Source organism: Fundulus heteroclitus, chromosome 3, assembly GCF_011125445.2.
Source record: "Fundulus heteroclitus isolate FHET01 chromosome 3, MU-UCD_Fhet_4.1, whole genome shotgun sequence".
NCBI lineage: Eukaryota > Metazoa > Chordata > Actinopteri > Cyprinodontiformes > Fundulidae > Fundulus > Fundulus heteroclitus.
The window spans coordinates 2,311,644-2,331,692 of NC_046363.1; the positions used below are offsets into that span (position 1 = coordinate 2,311,644).

The 20,049-nt window shown below is 40.0% G+C and overlaps 1 protein-coding gene across 12 annotated transcripts in view; it reads right to left on the bottom strand.

Moving 5' to 3' along the window:
- Positions 1-12,163, bottom strand: part of cep162 (centrosomal protein 162) — a 35,033-nt gene extending 22,870 nt beyond the window's left edge. For 2 of the 12 annotated variants that reach the window (XM_036128712.1, XM_021323158.2), the window contains exons 1-7: positions 12,029-12,163; positions 9,783-9,884; positions 8,534-8,654; positions 7,155-7,211; positions 6,913-7,011; positions 967-1,221; positions 432-554 (exon numbers count right to left, since the gene is read on the bottom strand). In XM_036128712.1, coding sequence (XP_035984605.1) covers positions 432-554; positions 967-1,221; positions 6,913-7,011; positions 7,155-7,211; positions 8,534-8,654; positions 9,783-9,842 — 715 coding nt within the window. In that variant the 5' untranslated portion in view covers positions 9,843-9,884; positions 12,029-12,163. Of the gene's footprint in view, positions 1-431; positions 555-966; positions 1,222-6,912; positions 7,013-7,154; positions 7,212-8,533; positions 8,655-9,782; positions 9,885-12,028 lie in introns of all 12 variants that reach the window. The other 10 variants (XM_036128728.1, XM_036128715.1, XM_036128722.1 and 7 more) reach the window with 10 other exon arrangements.
- Between the last annotated feature and the right edge of the window lie 7,886 nt (positions 12,164-20,049).

Below are 20,049 nucleotides of genomic sequence, written 5' to 3' on the forward strand. Positions count from 1 at the left end.
TGTTTCTGCTGGAGGTTTCTTCCTGTTAAAGGGAGCCTTTCCTTCCCACTGTCGCCACATGCTTGATCAGGATGATGTACCATACTTGTTCCTAGTCAATGCCTCAGTGCACATGGCTGGGCTTTCTTAGCAAGATAACTTTTCAGTTGGCATTTTGGACTAAATTTTGCTGCACTGTATTATAAGAAGAAAATAACTGGAACGTATGGAAGTGAATTTGAATCCTGAATCCTACTTCAGCAGGCTTTTCAGGTGTTACAGCTAAAGACAGTGACACGTGAAATATCAGGGTGAGGATATGGGAGATGATGACTTACAGAAGCTGAGATAAACAGCACACGTGTTTCAGAAAACGTTTAAAACAGCATCCCTGGTAACAACATGTGTTTGGAGACAACTTTGCTCCCCCGAAGTTCTTTTTATGCACTTACGCTCTCTCTCTGAGCTGCCTCTGCTGTCCCTCAGCCCAGAACCTTCTGTGTCTTCCCCCTCCTCTTGAATAGGCTGAGAGCCCCTCAAAGACTTTCTAAAAGACTTTCCAGATCCTGGAAAAGCTGGAAATTAAGAAAAATGACAGAAAACATCAGTATGAAGTGTTCATTAGTTAAAGCGGCCATGTAGGGCAACAGTGTTGATACGACTCTGACTGAACTAAAGCAGGCATTTGTTTCACCAGAACCCAACACTGCCACCTAGTGTCACAACACAGCATGGACACATTTACTGAGCTTTTCAAAAACGTTTGAAAAGCCTTCCACAGATTTGTGTAAAATGCCACAATCATGTCCAGTTTTAAGGGCACTAAGGTTTATTATTGTGATTTTAGCCAGACAGACCCAGGAATGCTGAGAGCAGATCAACTTCTAAAGATGGGTGAAGAAAAGACTAAGACCTAAGATTAGCTCTAGAGATACTAGACTCATTCTAATAAACAGGCCAGGCTTCTGGGATTGGGAGCCAGATTACCATCATCGTTCCCATGGGATGCTCCATCGTTAGCTGCTGCAATGTCTTTAGCTTCATCAGGACTCCTCTCTGCCACCTTCTGGAGGTTTTCATGAGTGGAACTGATTTGACTTTCTGACGAAGCTCGGTCTTTTTCCTGACTCTGGGAAATATCCAGATCCTTCTCTTTGAGGATCATCTCAGATTGGATGTGTGTATCTGGAGCCTTGCTGCGAGGTTTGGGAACAGGCTTGTGGTGGGACTCACTGCTGGCAGCTTTAGACAGCACCAGGAAAGAAAGGGTAGAAGATGTTTATGCTGCACAAAGGTAATCCGACAGTCTGCGGGTGTCATCCAAATTCTTTGTTTTCTGGTCACAGCAGCCAAATTCTTCAGGGCCTTGCAAAAGTATTCAAACCTCATGAATCTTTCCACATCTCGTGTTGTCACAGTCACAGTGCTCATTGTATAATATTGGGATTTTATGTAATGAAACACCAAATGCAGCCTGAAAGGGGGCCCAGCGTCTTGTATCCCATTCTGGGCCGGTTCCAAGCCTGCATAAACACAGAGGGTTGCGTACGAGAGAAGAGGAAAGACAAGAGTCTAGGACTGAGAGTAGGGACTGTGAATGTTGGGACTATGACAGGAACAGCTAGAGAGTTGGCTGACATGATGCAGAGGAGGGAGGCGGACATACTTTGTGTTGAGGAGACCAGTTGGAAAGGTAGGAAAGCTAGAAGCTTAGCAGCCGAGTTCAAGCTGCTCTACCATGCTTGTAGCCCATTTGTTGATAAAATAATATCGCCTCAAAAGAAACCAACAATTTTGGTGCACAATGATTGCCGTACATTCAACTGGATGTAGGTGTTTTGGATGATCAAGGAAAAGTGGAGGAAATGATCATGGCTGAGCTCGCTCTAAAAGGGCTCAAAGAGGACATGAACTGGAGCAGAGAACGATCCTTCACTGCACAGGAACACTGAGGTTGGGCTCTACAAGCTAGCATCAGCGCATCCAACGGACAACCTGATGCGGCACAAATGGCCGAGCCATATTTTCAGGTCAAAGGTAAGATCAGGAGCCGTGCTAGCCATTTGGGGGCCATAAGCACCAATGATTTGTGGTGCCCCCCACCCGGAAATTAACAATAATATAATATTTGTCAGTGTGTTTCTCTTTATTTCCAAAATAACTTCTCAATATTAATGTATAGAAAACAGTTAAAATAACTCGGAGGAGAAATTAAACTCTTGAAAAAAAAAAAAAATCATTTTGCATCAACATTGGTGCCTATACCTTCACAAGAGATAACAGTGTACCTATCAAGGCGGAAACTTAAAGAATCAGATTTTACGTGGAATTAAAACGTCAAAACAACTAAAATACAATGAATGCAACTATAATAATATTGTAATACAGAAGTAGGACTCTCCTATAAAGTGTTGTTGGAATAAGACTTATTTTTGTGCTGTTTACATGTATTTGTTTGAAGACCTGATTTTATAGAGAAAACTGGACCTTAAGATCATGACAAGTTTTGTTTTCCTGACAAGGATTTATTATGAAGAGCTCAAGACCAAAAATCCTAAATCTGCAGAACTTCTCCATATTATTCTAGATTAACAGACTTTAACCTGCTGTTCAGATTAAATCATTTTTGAATTAGAACAGATGTACCAGGCAGAACATGGGATCATTTCTCATTTGTTCAGAGGTTTATTGTTGCTTCAATAGTGAATAAAGTGTGAAATGTAGCTTTGCTATATTGTTTTCCAACAGTCAAAACCTCCAAAGGTTCTTTCTCTTTCTCTCCCTCTCAGCCACCAGGGATGCTCACAGCTGCTCTGAGCGCGCTGAGGAGAGATGGGTAGGAAAGAGCGGAGCTGTCTCCCTGACTTTTTAAGAAACGGGAGAAACAGCTGAAACAGGAAACAAACGTACGTTCAAACTGCAGTGCTGACAAGGTTCTATAAGCACAGAAACATCTGCGTTAATCGCATATTCAAAACATTTTTTGGGACCCTATGTGGAACGCTGGCGCTGGGTAAGTTAATATTGCTAAAATGTAATGGGTTTGTTGAGGCCAGACCTAACACTGAAAAGAAACAGATTTTACAGAAGGAAACAGTAACTAATAAACATAGAGAAATCTTGTTTTTGTTTTTAAAGATTTTTTATTTTATCTCTTTTATTTTTATAAAGTGACTTTATGACACTTTAAATTTGGCTCATATGGTTTTGATTTATAACGGGCTTTGTTTTGTTCTTTTTATTTTCTGTCCAATCTAACTATTAAACTATGAAACAGTAGATCTATGTTAAAATATTACCCAGGTTTCTGTCCCATACTTGTATGACACTAAGGGGAGTATCTGGTTTCTTTCCACTTAAAGCACTGGTGCAGACCTGAAGGAAATCAGTGACTAAGGTCAAGGTTGGTGAGACTGTTGCCAGACACCACAGGATGGGGGTGTGTAGAATGACTCTGATGGTGAGGAAGATGAAGAGGACAAAGGCAGAGCAGAGGTTAGTGAGGGGGACAAGGGACAGTCATGAAAGTGGTGGAAGCTAAATAGGAGGCACTTCCAGATGATGGCTAATACTGTCAGAGAGACAGGTAGAACAGAACTTGCCATGTCCTCTGGAAGGAAAGCTGAAGACTTGGTAGTGGAATAAGAAAGAGATCAGCTAAGAAGTATGATACTGTGAGGACTGGAGAGAGTTGCTGGGAGTAGAGAGAGAGGCAAAGTAAAAGTAGAGGAAGCTCAAGGCAAACAAGAGGCATACAATGACTCTGAAGAGTTGATGAATGAGGAAAAAGAGAAAGAACGAAAAGCAGAAGAAGAGACCATTGTGAGAAGCAGCAGAAAATAATAAGGATGACATAAGGAAGGCATTAAAAGGATAAAGAGTGGAAAGGCAGTTTTCCCTGATAACAATAATAACAACAACAACACCACCACCACCACTCAAGGACATTATACAGAGCAAGCAGCATAACAATAAAGATAAAACAATAATAAAAGTTACAATGAACCTGCAATCACAGAGTATGCACTTTGGAACAGGTGGGTGTTAAGTTTAGACATGAACTGGTAGATGGTGTCAGTGTTGTGGACATCTGGGGGAAAGAGAATTCTAGAGTTTGGGAACAGAGCAGGAGAAAGCTCTGCTCCCCATGGTGCTGAGGTGGGGAGGAGGAACAGTGAATAGAAGAGGGGCTCTAAGGGTGCGGGAAGGAGATCATAGCGGTAGGGGGAGCAGGGTTGTGGATGGCCTTCAATGTGTACAGAAGGATTTTGAAGTGAATTCTGAATTGAACAGGGAGCCAGTGGAGCTGCTGTAGGACTGGGGTGATGTGATGAAATGAGGGGGTTTTGGTAATATTGCCAGCAGCTGAATACTGGACCACTTGTAGCTTAAGGAGGAATTTTGGAGGAGGGCCAAAGAGAAGATAGTTACAGTAATCAATGGTGACAGGGCTGTGGACAGGAACTGATACACAGTGAGGGGAAAGGGAGGGACGAAGGCGATTAATGTTGCATAGATGAAAATGGGGAGAACGGGTGATGTTATTGTTGTGACAGGCGAAGGATAGAGCGCTAGTGAGGATGACACCCAAACTCTTAACCTGAGGGGAGGGGGAGACTGAGGAGCCATAAAGTGAAAGGGACAAACTGCCAGCTTTGGATAAGGTAGATTTGGTTCCTACAAGAAGGATCTCAGTTTAACCACTTAGTCCGTGGGCCAGAATGTGTAGGACGCTTCCATAAGAAGTTTCGTATGAACTGTCAGGGGGCAACTTTCTTCCACCGGGAAAAGTTGCTACACATAGCAGTAAACTCAAAACACCAATGTTCCCACATTTTCACTTGCACATTAATAAGTTATAGCCGATAAAAAATCTAAACTGTGGCGCTCTGGTCCAAGAGGTCACGTGATTCGATTTTTGCTGCTCAGCCAATCAGATCGCTGTATTGTCAGCTGTGCGTGTTCACCAGTTCATCATGGCTGCGCTCGTAAGATGTTTGTATGCATTTGTTTCCAGACGAAGAAAGCCCAATAATAGCATTTTCTGGTGCCAGCTGGCTGAGATTGATGGCAAGAAAAAAGAAATAGCCCAGAACATCCATCCATCCATTTTCTAACACGCTTATCCCCGCTGGGTTCACGAGGTGCCGGTGTCTATCTCCAGCTGTCAATGGGCGAGAGGCGTTGTATAAACTCGTTGTGCCAAACGAGTTATCACCTTCGGAATTTGTAGAATTTTGTATTGTATTTTTGAAATCAATAAAAGTTTTAACCTTCAGCTTTGTGAAGTCTAAATATTTTAAATATCACATTCTAATAAAATGAAATAGATTTTTTTGAACTCCTAATACATTGTTCTATTTTTAAAAGCGACATATCTCGTTTTCTTAATATGGTTAATATCTCCATATGGTTCTTGGTTGAATTAAGATATTATTAAATCTGATAATTTTGGCTGTACCTTTATTCAGTGTTCATTTGATCACACGTGAAATCCGCTCTATATGATCTATTCATGCGGGTCAAAAAAAAAGAAAAAGAAAAAAGATAAACCAGTAGATCAGCTGTGATGGACTCAGGAAGGTGGATTTTTGGTTTCAGCAGACAGACATGCGACAATCTAATAACATAAAGCTAATATTTTCGTGACACATGTGAAAATGACCACAGAGCCGTTTTCTTTCTCATAACATGTTATATTGAGTGATCAATCGAGTTTTAACCGACATAGCAATCCTTGATGATAGCACTAACAAGGGTTACATTTTCATTTTTTTCACACTAACTGAACGACAATGTAACGACACCATTGCTATATTTCGTTAAGAAAAGTAAAACATCTTCATTTCCACGCCTAATAGGTTGGAAATTAGGCGGAGTTGCCTGGATTCATTCTTCCAGTTGAATGCGCTCCCGACGCAGGGGATACAAATTCTGGCGGGGATAAGTCGTTTGGCACAACACCTGTGCTATTCTAGCGCAGCAGGTCTTGGTGACATCACTGTAAATTGGGCAAAAGTCTGGACTATTTCTGCCCTGCGATGGACTGCCGACCTGTCCAGGTTGTACCCCGCCTCTCGCCCATTGACAGCTGGAGATAGACACCGGCACCTCGCAAACGCAGGGACAAGCGTGTAGAAAACGAATGATGGATGAACTGGGCTATTTCTTTTTTCTTGCCATCAAGATCTCTGCCAGCTGGCACCAGAAAATGCTACTATTGGGCTTTCTTCGTCTGGAAACAGATGCATACAAACATCTTACGAGCGCAGCCATGATGAACTGCTAAACGCGCACAGCTGACAATACAGCGATCTGATTGGCTGAGCAGCAAAAATCGAATCACGTGACCTCTTGGACCGGAGCGCCACAGTTTAGATTTTTTATCGCCTATAACTTATTAATGTGCAAGTGAAAACGTGGGAACATTGGTGTTTTGAGATCACTGCTATGTGTAGCAACTTTTCCCGGTGGAAGAAAGTTGCCACCTGACAGTTCATACGAAAAGTCACCGTACAGATTCTGGCCCACGGCCTAACTGTTCAATTTAAGGAAGTTGGAAGTGAACCAGGATTTTATTTCCTGGTTCAATTCCAAATCTCTCTCTTCTGGGAAGGCCTCAGAGGTTTGTTAGAAAACAGTAGAGATCATGGAGACCAAGGTGTGAAGAAGAAGAGCCATCATTGAGAGAAAGCCATACAAAGTCACCATGAAATATGGTGGGGGCTGCATCATGCTGCTTGGATACTCATACTAAGCAGTGACAGGGAAGCAGGTCAGAGTTGATGGGAAGACAAAAAGAGATAAAAGCAAGAAGATGCTGGCAGAAGACTACAAAAGATGTGAGACAGGTATGAATACTTTTGCAAGGCACTGTATGGCCCTTTTGCAGCTAGATGTTCCTTTTAAATAAAGTTCTACAGCAGGAGTTACCTGGGCTGTTACTAGATGAAACTATAGAGATCACGTCCCTGCTGCTCTGCCTGCAAACAGCAGGACTCTGCCTTGGCTCCTGCTCTAACCTGTCACATTCTGCAATAGCAGAAAACATGCGGAAGATGTTACTGTCAGACTTCCCATTCATCATCATTTGTTTTTAATTAAACACATTTTAAACAGAGCTAATGTCATGCGGGTGTGGGTATTTTAGAATATTTTTGTCAACTTAATCTCACCCTTGTTCTCAGTCGGGGGCTCTTTGGTTTTAATAAACCTTCGTTTGGAAGACTCTGCTGTGAAAAAATAGAAAAGAAAAGAGAAGAAAGTGGGGAAGTGTTCCAACAGAAGAGACTAAACAGGAAATGCAGCGGCGTCAAAGAAACCCCATGAAACACCAGAAGAACACCAGAAGAAGCCAGCCCAGAACTGGGCTGGCTTCTTCTGGTGTTCTTTGGACAGAGGAGATTGATATCAACCTGTACCAGAATGTTGGGAGGAAGAAAGTTTGAAGAAGAATTGGAACAGTTCATGATCCAGAGCACACCACATCTTCTGTAAAACATGGTGGAGGCAGTGTGATGGCATGGGCATGCATAGCTTGCAATGGCACTGGATCACTTGTGTTTATTGAAGATGTGACAAAAGACAGATGCAGCCGGATGAATTCTGATGTGTATAGGGATATACTTTCTGCTCAGATTGAGCCAAACGCAGCAAGGTTTAGTGGATGGCACTTCTCCGTATTGATGGACAATTACCCAAAACACACTGCAAAAGCAACCCAAGACTTTTTTAATGCAATAGATTTAATATTCTGTAATGGCAAAGTCAATCACCAGACCTCAACCCAGTCAAGAATGCATTTCATTTGCTCAAGACAAAACTTCAGGCAGAAAGACCCACAAACAAGCACCAACTGAAGTCAGCTGCAGTAAAGGCCTGGCAAAGATTCACAAAGGAGGAAACCCGGCGTCTGGTGATGTCCATGGGTTCCAGACTTCAGGAACCCATGGACATGCACTGCCTGCAAAGGATTCTCAACAAAATATTGAAAAGTAGCATTTTATTTAGGGTTATGTTTATTTGTCCAATTACTTTTGAGCCCCTTAAATGAGGAGTATTTGTATAAAAATAGCTACAATTCCTACATGTTTAATCATATATTTTTGTTCAACCCTTGTATTAAACCTTAAAGTTTGCACTTCAGTTACATTGGAGTTGTTTCATTTCAAATCCAAAGTGGTGGAATGCAGAGCCCAAATCATGAAGATTGTGTCCCTACTGTCCAAATATCTCTGGCCCACAACTGGATGATTTCTAAGTCAAAAGGAAGGATTTAAAAGCATGATGTCAATTTAAAAGGGGAAAAATACAATTATATTACAGACTTCTTTAAAAAAACAACAACTATAATGCACTTGCAATAAATCTGAAATAAATCTACACCCCAGCTATGTGTCCTTTGAGCTAATAGGTACATTTATAGAATAAATAAAATCCCATGAACCATTGCATGAGCCAAGCTTGACACGGAAATATGTTTTTGGAGCATTTTCCATCATGTAAGCAGATCTTCTTAGGTTATAGTCACACACCCAGAGTCCTTCAGGCTTACCTCCACTGCTGACCTCATCATCTTGCCACCATGACACTGTTGCTTTCTGACTGGCTTTCTGGCTGCTGGTGACTGGCTGTTTATCAGGGCTGCCCAAATCCACAGAGTCATCTGAAACAGACTGTTCAACACGGGGTCAAAGCAACGCCTGGAACCATGACATGATGAGTTTTACTCTCACAACCACAAATGTTAGGCACATGACAGGATTCCCACCGAGCACCAGGAAAACCAAAGTGCAAAGAACTCTGAAGAAGAAAATCTAGGAGGTTATTTATCTAATTCACTTTGGCTTTGTGTCTGACTGGATCTCTTGTAGGACTGCACAATATGTACCTAATATCACTGTTTGCAATATTCATTTGGCTAAGGACTGTTTGGAGAGCAGTAATTGTTGGCAGTAATTTTTCAGGTCACAGAGTGATGGAAGCACGGATGAGAAAGAGAGGGAGGAAGAAAACTGCCGTATACGGCACCTAATATCATCATTGCAATGTTTACTGTTACTGTTACCATCGCTAGATTTTCAGATGTTGTGCAGCATGGATGTCTTGGTATGTGAAAACCTTCTACAAACTTTCTTCTGCAATATAGTGAGGGGGAGGGAGCAGCTCAGAGTTTGCAGTTTCAAAGTTTTCTTTAACTACATGTTCAACAGATTAGAGAAAACACCAAAAATTTATAAGTGATGTTGCTATTTCCACCAAACTTTACAGTATTATACATAAAGTGTGACCAGAAAACTGAGCAGCACAATTATGAGAAAAACCTAGTAACAATTATTCAGGTTATAATCCCAATTTACTCAGTTTTTTTGTTTTGTTTATATTTTTCCGAATTTTGTGTTTTATCATGAAGCAGTTTTTTCCACATAATAAGAACATAAATGGTTGATCAACAGAAATTCCCCAATTCAGTAGAAAAATATCCCATCTTCAAGAAACGTCACTAAAAGCAACAAAGTGGAATTTCACAGTCAAAAGGAAGCTGCACCGCCTGATCCAGTCTCTCCATCTACGTTTTCTGCTTCTTGGCGATCAGAGGAGAAGCAGCATGTGGCAAATTTAAATATGTCCATGATCGCTTGGAGGCAAAATTGAATTTGAAATACAATTTAAATAACAGCACAGACTAAATAGAATGGATATTTTTTTAAACTTTGGATTTATGTAAAACTGGATTAATTTTGGAAACTTTAAATGTTAGTTTGTGAAGAGTTTATGAGCAGATTTTTTTAAAAGTGCATTACCTCTTTCAGGAACTTCTCAAACTCAGCATCCAGCTCCTCCTTGGTGCGCCTGTAGGACATCGTAATGACTCCGCCTGTAACAGCGCTTCAGTTGTGCAGAAACTGGAAATGAGTTCCATAAAGTCTAAATCAATAAGCAGACTCATGTCTTGTATAATGTAGTTTCAGCACTTTCATAATTTGAAAACATCTCATTTAAATGCCATACATTTCACTTATCCCTGCACCATATTTACAAGTATTTTAAGGCTTTATCAATACATAAAACAATAAAGATCAAAAATGGCTGTTTCACTTAAAACTGAGCAGCATCTTAGTCCTTAGTGTGTCACACTTTAACAAGGGGATAATAACGTGTGAATGTTGTGAAATCTGATTTTAATACAGGGACATTCACTTCATTTCATGTTGTTTTTTTGAGCTTTGGCTGTGGGGTCAGAAGCTGGACAGCTTGAACCAAACATTGAGTGAAAAGGTGGAGCCAGTTTGTTGGATTAAACCAGTGGTTCTCACACTTTTTCCTCTGTGCCCCCCTTTAAAAGAATAAAAACATTGCAGGTGACCCTTCCCTGCAGAATATAAACAAAATGGGCCAAAAATGTACATTTTATTGTTCTCTCTATTAATGCAGTGAAGCCGTTGCTCTGAGAATTACCCAGAATCCCTTGCTAGCAATAACACTGAGTGGAGGAACAGACCAAACTGCTGTTGTCCCATTTAGCAGGATTTCTCCATCATGTCCCCACAGACCTGTTTAACTGTTACACCAGCGCTCTGGTTTCTGGACCAAAACAAAAAAAGGTGTTAATGGTATTAAAGCTCAGGCACACTGATGCTAGCTATGTTCAGCATTCACACTTTGGCCTCCCTGTGGGTCATTAATAATACATACAGCCCATTTTCCCAGTGCTATATACTGAGAAGGGATTTTGTTATCTAAATTTAATTTTTGTAACTAAAACTAATCACAATGACCTTTTAGTCATTGTTTAATTATTTTTTTCCATGTAATTAAATATTGACTTAAATATTCTGCCACTCTTTTCAACTGCATGTGTCCAGTGAGCCTGTGGCTGCCATTTTTCCTCTGGTCGCTTCATTGGTAACCGTACCACTAACCCCTGAAAGAGATTTTTATCACGTATAGAGTCACAGGTTTAAGAACCTGCTATGGCCACGCTGACGTGGAATAAGATCATCCAGAATATCACCCATTTATTTTTTTAATTCCTAATATCATATCACAGGCTTACTGCTATGGTATTCCTCCGATAAAACTGTTCAGTTTTCAAATATCCATATATACTAAAGATCAACAGATTTGGCACATTAGCACAGTCCAAATCAGTTCACAAAAGGTCCTGGTGTCCAAAAACTGGAAATAATTGACGCCATCAGTCGAAGGTTTGGACTCGCCTTTGTCATCCAACAGCTTTTCAGGACTTTCTATATTGCAGATACACAGTGAAGGTAAAAACTATAATTAAAAAGTATATAGAACTATGAATCCAACACAGAATTGAGAAATAACTCAATACATCTTGTTTGTACCCCGTCCTGATTGCTGCTTTGGTCACTCTTGCCCTTCAGCCGTCATGAGATTAGTCTCCTGAAATGGTTTCTCAGCTGTCTAGAAGGAGTTCCCAGGGGTAGGAAGAAAAATAAAGAAAAACCATAGAAGGAAATGGTGAGTCCAAACGTTTCGAGTATTTTTTGGCAGCCATGCCAATGTTTGTGTGTTCTACATTAGTCACGTTGCCTTTTTGTTTTTGGTATAAAGCTTAATAAGCTGAGTCAAGTAACCCAGCTCTGCTGCTTTAGATAAACCTAGACCTGGAGGAGTCAGGATCTGACCCAATACCGGACCGTCTAAAAGGTCCGGACCAGTCCAGCCGGTTTACTGAAAGCTGTTTCATCTCTTGTCAGCTGTTCAGGTTGGTTTGTGTGATTTGGATCAGTTGTAAAACCATCAGGAAAGACAATCCGTTTTGAGACGCGTTCAAGCCATGCGGTCTGAACACATCTCATTGAATGCTCGCTGCTCAGTTATCCTGCACATGTGTCTCATTTTAATAGAAGGGCAGAACAGGTTCCCTCTGTGTTCATATTCCACGGTGCAGCTAACACGGGCTAACCAGCAGCAGTTCAGTTCTTAAGGCGCTACTAGCAAAGCGTTGAGCAGTGTTGCTTTGGGAAGCCCTCTTCAGTCAGGGATCATGTCTCAGTGCTGGGTCAGGACTACTCACTCAGAACTGTGGGCTTTAATTACAGCTCCTCAGCACAAACACTGTTGAAACATCTTCACTAAGTCCGCTGTCTGTTGATAGTTTGAGCGTCACCGGCTGCCGACGACGGCTCTTTGATTGGCTACAAAACAGAAAACACATGCACGCACGCACGCACGTACCTACGTACGTATTTCCTTCTTTTGTAATTCTTAATGGCGGTTGGCAAACAACTTAAAAGTGCCGTACCGCCACCTTCTGGACAGGAATGGGAACCGAATGGCGATCTCACAGCAATTAAAAAAAGAAAAAAAAGAAAAAGAAAATCTGACACCCTATCAAATAAATAACTGTCTTAAAAATTTGTATATGGCCTGATAGCTTCTACTCCTAGAATATTTCTGGGACAACTCAATGACATCTAGTTATATTTTCATCCTGTTAAGATTTTGAATCAATGATTTTTGCTCTCACACTGATACTTTTTACACAGTAAAAACACATATGTTTTATATAGTTTCAATTTCCCCACAATCACATCTCTCTGTCAGGTGCTATTATGAATAATGATCCGTCAAGTTTCGTGTGTTCAACTCTTAGTCTTGAAATCATTTTCTCCTCTCTCCTGTTTGTTCCTGCTTCTCTCATTTCTCCCACCTTCGTTTGGATTTTATAGAACCATCATCCTTTTCTTTCTTCTTCTTCCCATTCCTTCTGCCACCTGTCCTTTATTTTTCTTCTCATCATTCCCTTTAATTCCGTAATACTGATCTTAACATTAATTTCTACTAATTGTTTTGTTTTCCCCTTTGACATCTTAGCAGCACTGTCATTCCCCTTTAACCCAATAATGAGCAGGATCCCATATAAAGTTAACTGTAAGCCCCATCATGTAAATTCTACAAAATGTTTGTTGTAGTTCTATTAACCTTCTGACTGGCTATGCTGCAAACTGGCCAAGGAAGAACTGGAATCTGAACAAATTAGAGATTTTAATGGTTTGACCTCTTCAATCCACTGTAAACAACATTTTTCCTGTATAAACCGAAATTCCACTTTGATGCCAAACTGAGGTACAATGAATGCTATTCGAACCTAATTCGCTGTATCTTTTGAAGCATCTGTATATAGTTGAACATAATTGTAATGTTTGTTGATACAATCATGTATTGTATATGTATTAAAAATAAAATATTTATTCTTTTTATTTATTTCTAATAATGAAAAGCCAACACTTGCATCTGAAGGATCCACAGTGGTAATGCGGCTAATGGAACTGTCTGACTTATGTTATGCTGTACAAGCTTAAACTCATTAATTGTGAATCAATGTTGACCCTCCAAAACTCTTTACACTACCCTTTTTCCAACAAGGCTTAAGCACCTCCATTGTTGTGTGGCCATCCCTTTGTCCTTTTAAATTGGCCCAGTAATTACACATTAACTGTTTTCTTCTGAATTTGTTTCTTCTGAAATGGGGCATCTCTCCCATTTCTACACGAAGTGCTGCAACTCGAAGGACTACAACTTTGAACTAATGATGTTTCAGTAAAACAGTTTAACTATAAATTAAAGGCAATCCTAAACAAATGTGTTTTTAATCTTGATTTAAAAGAACTCATGTTTTCCGCACTTTTACAGTTTTCTGGAAGTTTGTTCCAGATAAGTTGAGCATAGGAACTAAATGCTGCTTCTCCATGTTTGGTTCTGGTTCTAGGTATGCAGAGTAGGCTGCAGCCAGACGACCTGAGTGGTCTGGATGGTTGATACAGTGATAACAAGTCTGTGATGTATTTAGGTGTTAAGCCAATCAGGGATTTATAGACTAACAGAAGTATTTTAAAGTCTATCCTCTGAGATACAGGGAGCCAGCGTAAGGACTTTAGAACTCTAGGGTGATGTGCTCCACTTTCCTTAGTCTTAGTGAGGACGCGGGCAGTAGCGTTCTGGATCAGCTGCAGCTGTCTGATCCACTTTTTAGGCAGGCCTGTGAAAACACCGTTGCAGTAATCAGTTTGACTAAAAATAAACGCATGGATAAGTTTTTTGAGATCCTGCTGAGACATTAGTCCCTTAATCCTAGAAATGTTCTTCAGGTGATAGAAGGCCAACCTTGTAATTGTCTTTAGATGCATTTGGAGATCCAGGTCTGAGTCCATCACTACTCCCAGATTTCGCGCCTGATCAGTGGTTCCTAGCTGAAGCAGCTGAAACTGTGTGCGGACTCTTGATCTCTCCTCTATTTGTCCAAAGATTATTACTTCAGTTTTGTTTTTATTCAATTGAAAAAAAATTTGGCACATCCATGCATTGATTTCTTCTAGGCATTTACTCAGTGCTTGAATTGGTTCATAGTCACCTGGTGACATGGTGATGTAGAGCTGTGGGTCGTCTGCATAGTTATGGTAGCTGATGTTGTTGTTTTTATGATGTGAGCTAGAGGGAGCATGTAGATATTGAACAGGAGGGGACCCAGGATGGACCCTTGGGGAACCCCACATGTAATTGTTGTCATCTGGGATGTAAAGTTACCTACTGACACAAAAAGGTCCCTGTCCTTTAAGTAGGATTTAAACCAGTGGAGAGCTGTACCAGAAAGGCCAACTCAGTTTGAAACCTGACTGGAAAACGTCAAAGCGGCTGGTCATTGTTAAGAAGGTGTTTAATTGTTGAAATACAGCTTTTTCAATAATCTTACTGATAAAGGGGAGGTTTGAGATGGGCCTATAGTTCTGGAGTAGTTGTTTGTCTTAATTGTTCTTTTTTAGTAGTGGTTTGATAATTGCTGTTTTTAGGGATTGGGGGAAAACACCTAACACAAGGGACGTGTTTATTATCTGAGTCAAATCAGACGCTATGACAGGTAAAACTTTATTAAAGAAAGCTGTGGGTAGAACATCAAGGCAGCAGGAGGAGGAACTTAGCTGCTGAATGATCTGCTCTAAGCTTTTGTACTTTATTTGGCTGAATTGGGACATTTTGTCAAGATAAGCTCCAGTTGGGTACAGCTTTGTTTCTGGAGTTGATATGGATGTACAAACTCTAATCTTTAGGATTTTCTAAGTAAAGAAGTTAGCAAATTCATTGCAGGCTCTGGTGGAGTGGAGTTCAGAAGCCACGGATCCAGGAGGATTTGTTAGCCTGTCGACAGTGGCAAATAAGGCATGAGTATTATAAATGTTTTTGTTGATGATTAGAGAAGAAAGATTCTCTTGCATTTTTCAGTTGTAAGTTATATCTGTAAAGTCTCTCTTTATAGATGTCATAGTGAACCTGGAGTCTCGTCTTTCTCCACTTTCATTCAGCTTTTTGACATTCCCTTTTTTCACTTCTAACTGCTGAAGCACTTCTCCAAGGAGAATTTTTCTTCCCGGAATTTTTTTTTACTTTAACTGGAGCAATGCAGTCAATGATGTCTTAGACTTTAGAATGAAAGTTACCTACTAGCTCATCTACTGAGTTGCAGCCCAAGGTTGAAGTAGCAGAGTAAGTTTGAATAAAGGTTTCCGTGGCATTGTTCTTAAAGGTGCATGTTCTTATGATGTGCGTTTGGCAAAATGAGTCACGGGAAATGATGCTTTCAAAGGTAACAGAAAAGTGATCAGATAGGGCAACATCAGTTACATTGACCTTAGAAATCTTTATACCTTTAGTGATGAGTAAGTCTAAAATATGTCCCTGTTTGTGTGTTGGTTGTTTAACATTTTTAGTTAAACCAAAGTTTCTAAGTGTGTCACACAGTTCTTTTGCACTTCTGTCTTCAGGGTTGTCAACGTGAAAGATGAGGTCTCCCACAATAATTAAACAGTCATAATCAACGCATATCGCAGACAGGAGGTCACTAAAATCCTTAACAAATTTTGATTTGGACTTAGAAGGCCTGTAAACATTCAGAAACATAGTTCAAACCGGGCTCTTTACCTGGAGAGCCAAATGTTCAAAAAAGTCGAATTGTCTCAAAAACACCTTTTTACACAAAGAAAATTGTAGTTTGGAGGAATCAACTCCAACAAAATATGTGCTTCATTAAGTTCATGTAACCATGTTTCTGTTAAAAACATAACATCAAGATTATTGTCAATAATGAAGTTATTAATTAAAAGGGATTTTTCTGACAGAGATCTAATGTTTAATACACCCAGTTTATATGACTTAGTGGTTGATGTTGTCTCGGTGGCAGGTTGCATCTGTCAGTTTATGACTTTTAAGTGCGACTTTTTATTCCTGTTTGCTATCCTTTGTTTTTCTTATTTCTGCCACATATCATCAAAGATATTCCATAATCTCCGACAAAAGGCCCAATGCTGGAAACTGTCATGTCTGATAAACGTACTGCTAGGGCCCGGTGTGTATCACAGAGAAGTGCTCTGAAGGTCCTGAGCAAAGGCATGTTCCGTGACACGTGGAGGAGGGGGATCTGGGGCTCTGCGGCCTTTGGAAGATGCTGGTTTAGTCACAGCGCTGGGGTTGTCAGAATGGGTATGTGGAGAGGATGTCAACTGTAAGCTAATCTTAAAAACCTTGTTCATGTTATGAGAAAATTCCAGAAAAGGAACATCTGGGCTTTGTGGAGAAGAAGGGGAGGTGGGTGCAGTCTGGACCGGTGTTTGTGGGGATGGAGGTTTTTGGTCCTCTCTTTGTCCTGCTGAGATCTGGGATGAATCCTCCTGTAGCTCTGACGACGCCTCTTTCTGTGTCATCTTTCTGGCAATCTTTATCTTGGCTTGTTCAGGCTGTACTGGGCTTATCATGTGTTTTGGCACTGGTTGAGCTTTGTTTTGGGACAAAGCTGATGGTGCATGGCTCACAGAATAGAATATGTTTGAAATCAGCTGTTTTTCACCTGACCTATTTAGAAAGAAACCATTGCTGCTGAACAGATGTCTCATCTCCCAATATAGTTGTCTATAAAGGTTACAGTTGTTTGTTCGCATGTTTTTTTCAGCCATTTGTTTAGCATCAGAACTCTGGAAAAAATCTCCTCTCCACAATTAACGGGCGCATGAGGGCCACTGAGAAACACCTTGACATTAAGGCAATTAACTAGATTTAGCAGCCGAATGTAATCCTCTTTCAATACTTCTGATTTTCTTATCTGGGTGGCGTCACCCAGGGCTATAGCTTGTATTATGAGTTTTTCCAGGGTCTGGCGTTCTTTCAAGATTTTTGGAAGGATGTCTGATACATTAGACCAGGGGTGTCAAACTAATTTCTATATGGGGCCACTTTGGCATCATGAAGTCATTAAAAGGGCCGCTTGCATGTGTAGAGACGATATTTTTCATTTCATAATTTCATTCCAGTACACACAGTAGTATAAAAAATGCACAGTAACATAAAAGTAGCACCCTTAGGCCCAGTTTATACAGTTTATCTGCAAAAAAAGTTGATATTGGGGTGAGTTACACTTACAGAAGGCACAGTTTTAGCCACTTTGTACACTTTAAAATGATATATGCCTTTTTTTTGGCTCTCAAGGGCCGGATAATTTACCTTGACGGGCCGGATTTGGCCCGCGGGCCTTGAGTTTGACACCTGTGCATTAGACAAAAGGCCATAGTGCAAAGAGTTATAAATCAACACCTCTGAGTTTTTCTTGTTACAGAAGTGTTTAATCCCACTTATAGATCCATTGCATAATATCGGGGTCCTTGGCCCTGTGGCATGTTTTTTCTCTGGTAGCTTAGAGTGAAGATTGTTGACATACATTTGATTGTTGTTGTAATCCTCCTGAGTCTCATGTTGGAGTGGAGCAAATCTATTTAGTAATGGAATTCCAACATTTCCAGCAGGTTTACTCCTATCATTTGTTGTGAGAACAGCCCGTTGTTGTTTCATTTGTCTTGGGACACCTCTCTGTAGTCTCGGCCAGTTTTCTTTGTCTAGGTGTGGGGTTCGTTGATCCTTCTTGTACCCAGAGTGGTCCAGGGATTCTCATTTTCCTCAGGGAACTGTTTGTTCACTGAGTCGCTAGGCTGGTGGTCACCGTTCGGAATCACAGGCAGGGTTGTTTCATTTTCATATGCGCCGTTTACATCACGATTCACTTCAAGTTGTCGGATTTTCAGCTCCATAACGGCTATTTTTTGTAGAAGCGCGTCAAAGTCCTCTGCGTTGAAGTGAGGCATCTTTTGAAATGGGTGGTTCTTCTCCATATCCACTTCATGTTGAATTCTTTCCATAAGAGCATTTTACGGATTCTCTTTCACAACTGACTCCTCTGGGATTCAAAGAGGCACCTTGTGTGGATTAGCTAAAAACTAAAATAGTCCACATGGGAGGAAAAAATCTAAATAAAAAATAAATAAAAGAAAATAAATAAAATAACTAAATCCAACTTTCTGTAGTTTTGACTTAGAGATAAAAAGGAGATAAAAGTGAAAGGCAGGAAAATGCAAGCAAGCAGGGAGCAGAGAAAAAAGTGTCCGAGCAGGCAGAGAGGCGGAGAGGCTCCACAAAAGAGGAACACTTTCGACGGCTCAATGCATATTCGATCAGTGATTTTTCTCAGAATCCAAAGATGACAAACAAATAAAAAACTTGTGGTGATTTTGTTTTCGTTTTAATGTTAAACTGAATAAAGAGCCATCTTTTTGCATTCAAAGAAGGATGAGTTGACATTTTTAAATGTAGTTTCATTTTATTTTTATATTTAAAGTATCAGGTGCCTAGACTGAGCTGGGACAAGCCCCTGTCGTATACAATGAGTCTAGGAGGCGCTGTTTCCTCTGTAAACATTGACTTTACCTCAAAGAACATTGGACCCTTATTAACAGTGCAGATGTGTTCAAATGAGGTCCAGAAACTCAAATCAGTCAGGCTATCACAGTGTGAAGAACTCAGTGCACAAAACCTTCATTTCCATTTTTAAAACACAAGAATTAAACATCACAGAATAAAATAGATGTCAAAGCAGATAGGCTACTCATGCCGTATTAAAACAGTTCTGTCTTAGGACACACATTTTTGCTAAAGTCAATAGAAAATGCCGTCTCGAGTCAAAATGAGGAGACAGTCAAAGGAGAGAAACTTGTTATAAGTGTCTGTGATTCAAACATTCCCTTCTTTGCAGTTTCTGTTGAAAAACGTTTTATGCTTCAAAGTCACGAGCAAATCATGCAAATTTACTGGTTGCTTTTAGTAAAACACTTTGATTTTCATGATAAAATGCAGAGATTTTATCTTGAATCTTTAGATGTATATCTATGATGAACATTTTGGAGTGAACATAATGATGTTGAGGTTGAACCAAAAATCATTTAGTTGTCTTTATTATATTATTATTCTTGTTATTGTTGAATAAAATCCGCTGATCTCTATTTATTCTCTGGATATCCGATTGGCCGAAAACCTGAAGTCACTTGCCACAATATTATTAAAGGCAGAAATGTGTGTGTGAGTGTGTGTGTGTGTGTGTGTGTGTGTGTGTGTGTGTGTGTGTGTGTGTATACACATGCTGTGTATGTAATGTATAGATATACATGTACATTTGAGTGTGTATGGCAGTACGTAAATCTTGTAATAGTATTTGCATTTTCCACAATGAGAACATACATTAACCATGAGTGCTTTCTTATTATTCGGAGTTTCCATGTGCATTTTTGGACATTGAAGTATAATAGTGCATTTCTTGTTGTTACTATGAGCAGAAGGCAAAATATGAATGTGATGTTGCCTATTATTTTGCAAATTTATGTGATTTTGCTAGTGTAGAAACTAAAGCTCTGTGGAGTGATTAAATTGGTTCATTAATTTAGCTCTATTGTAAATCTATGTCAGATTTAAAGGCTAATGCACAGACACAGCATAAAAATATATGGCATCATGCATGCACAATCTGTAAATAGAAATACTATAGCATGTACTTGTAATTCAGTCTTGTACATCATCAATTTAGCACTTTTGGCGCATCATCAGATAGTGTGTGTGTGTGTGTATAATATTCCTAATATCTAAGTACAGTATTATTATGCTCCATTATCACACTAATTTTGTTGTGATGGATTTGTATAATACGTTATATTACATGATTTATAGACTTCA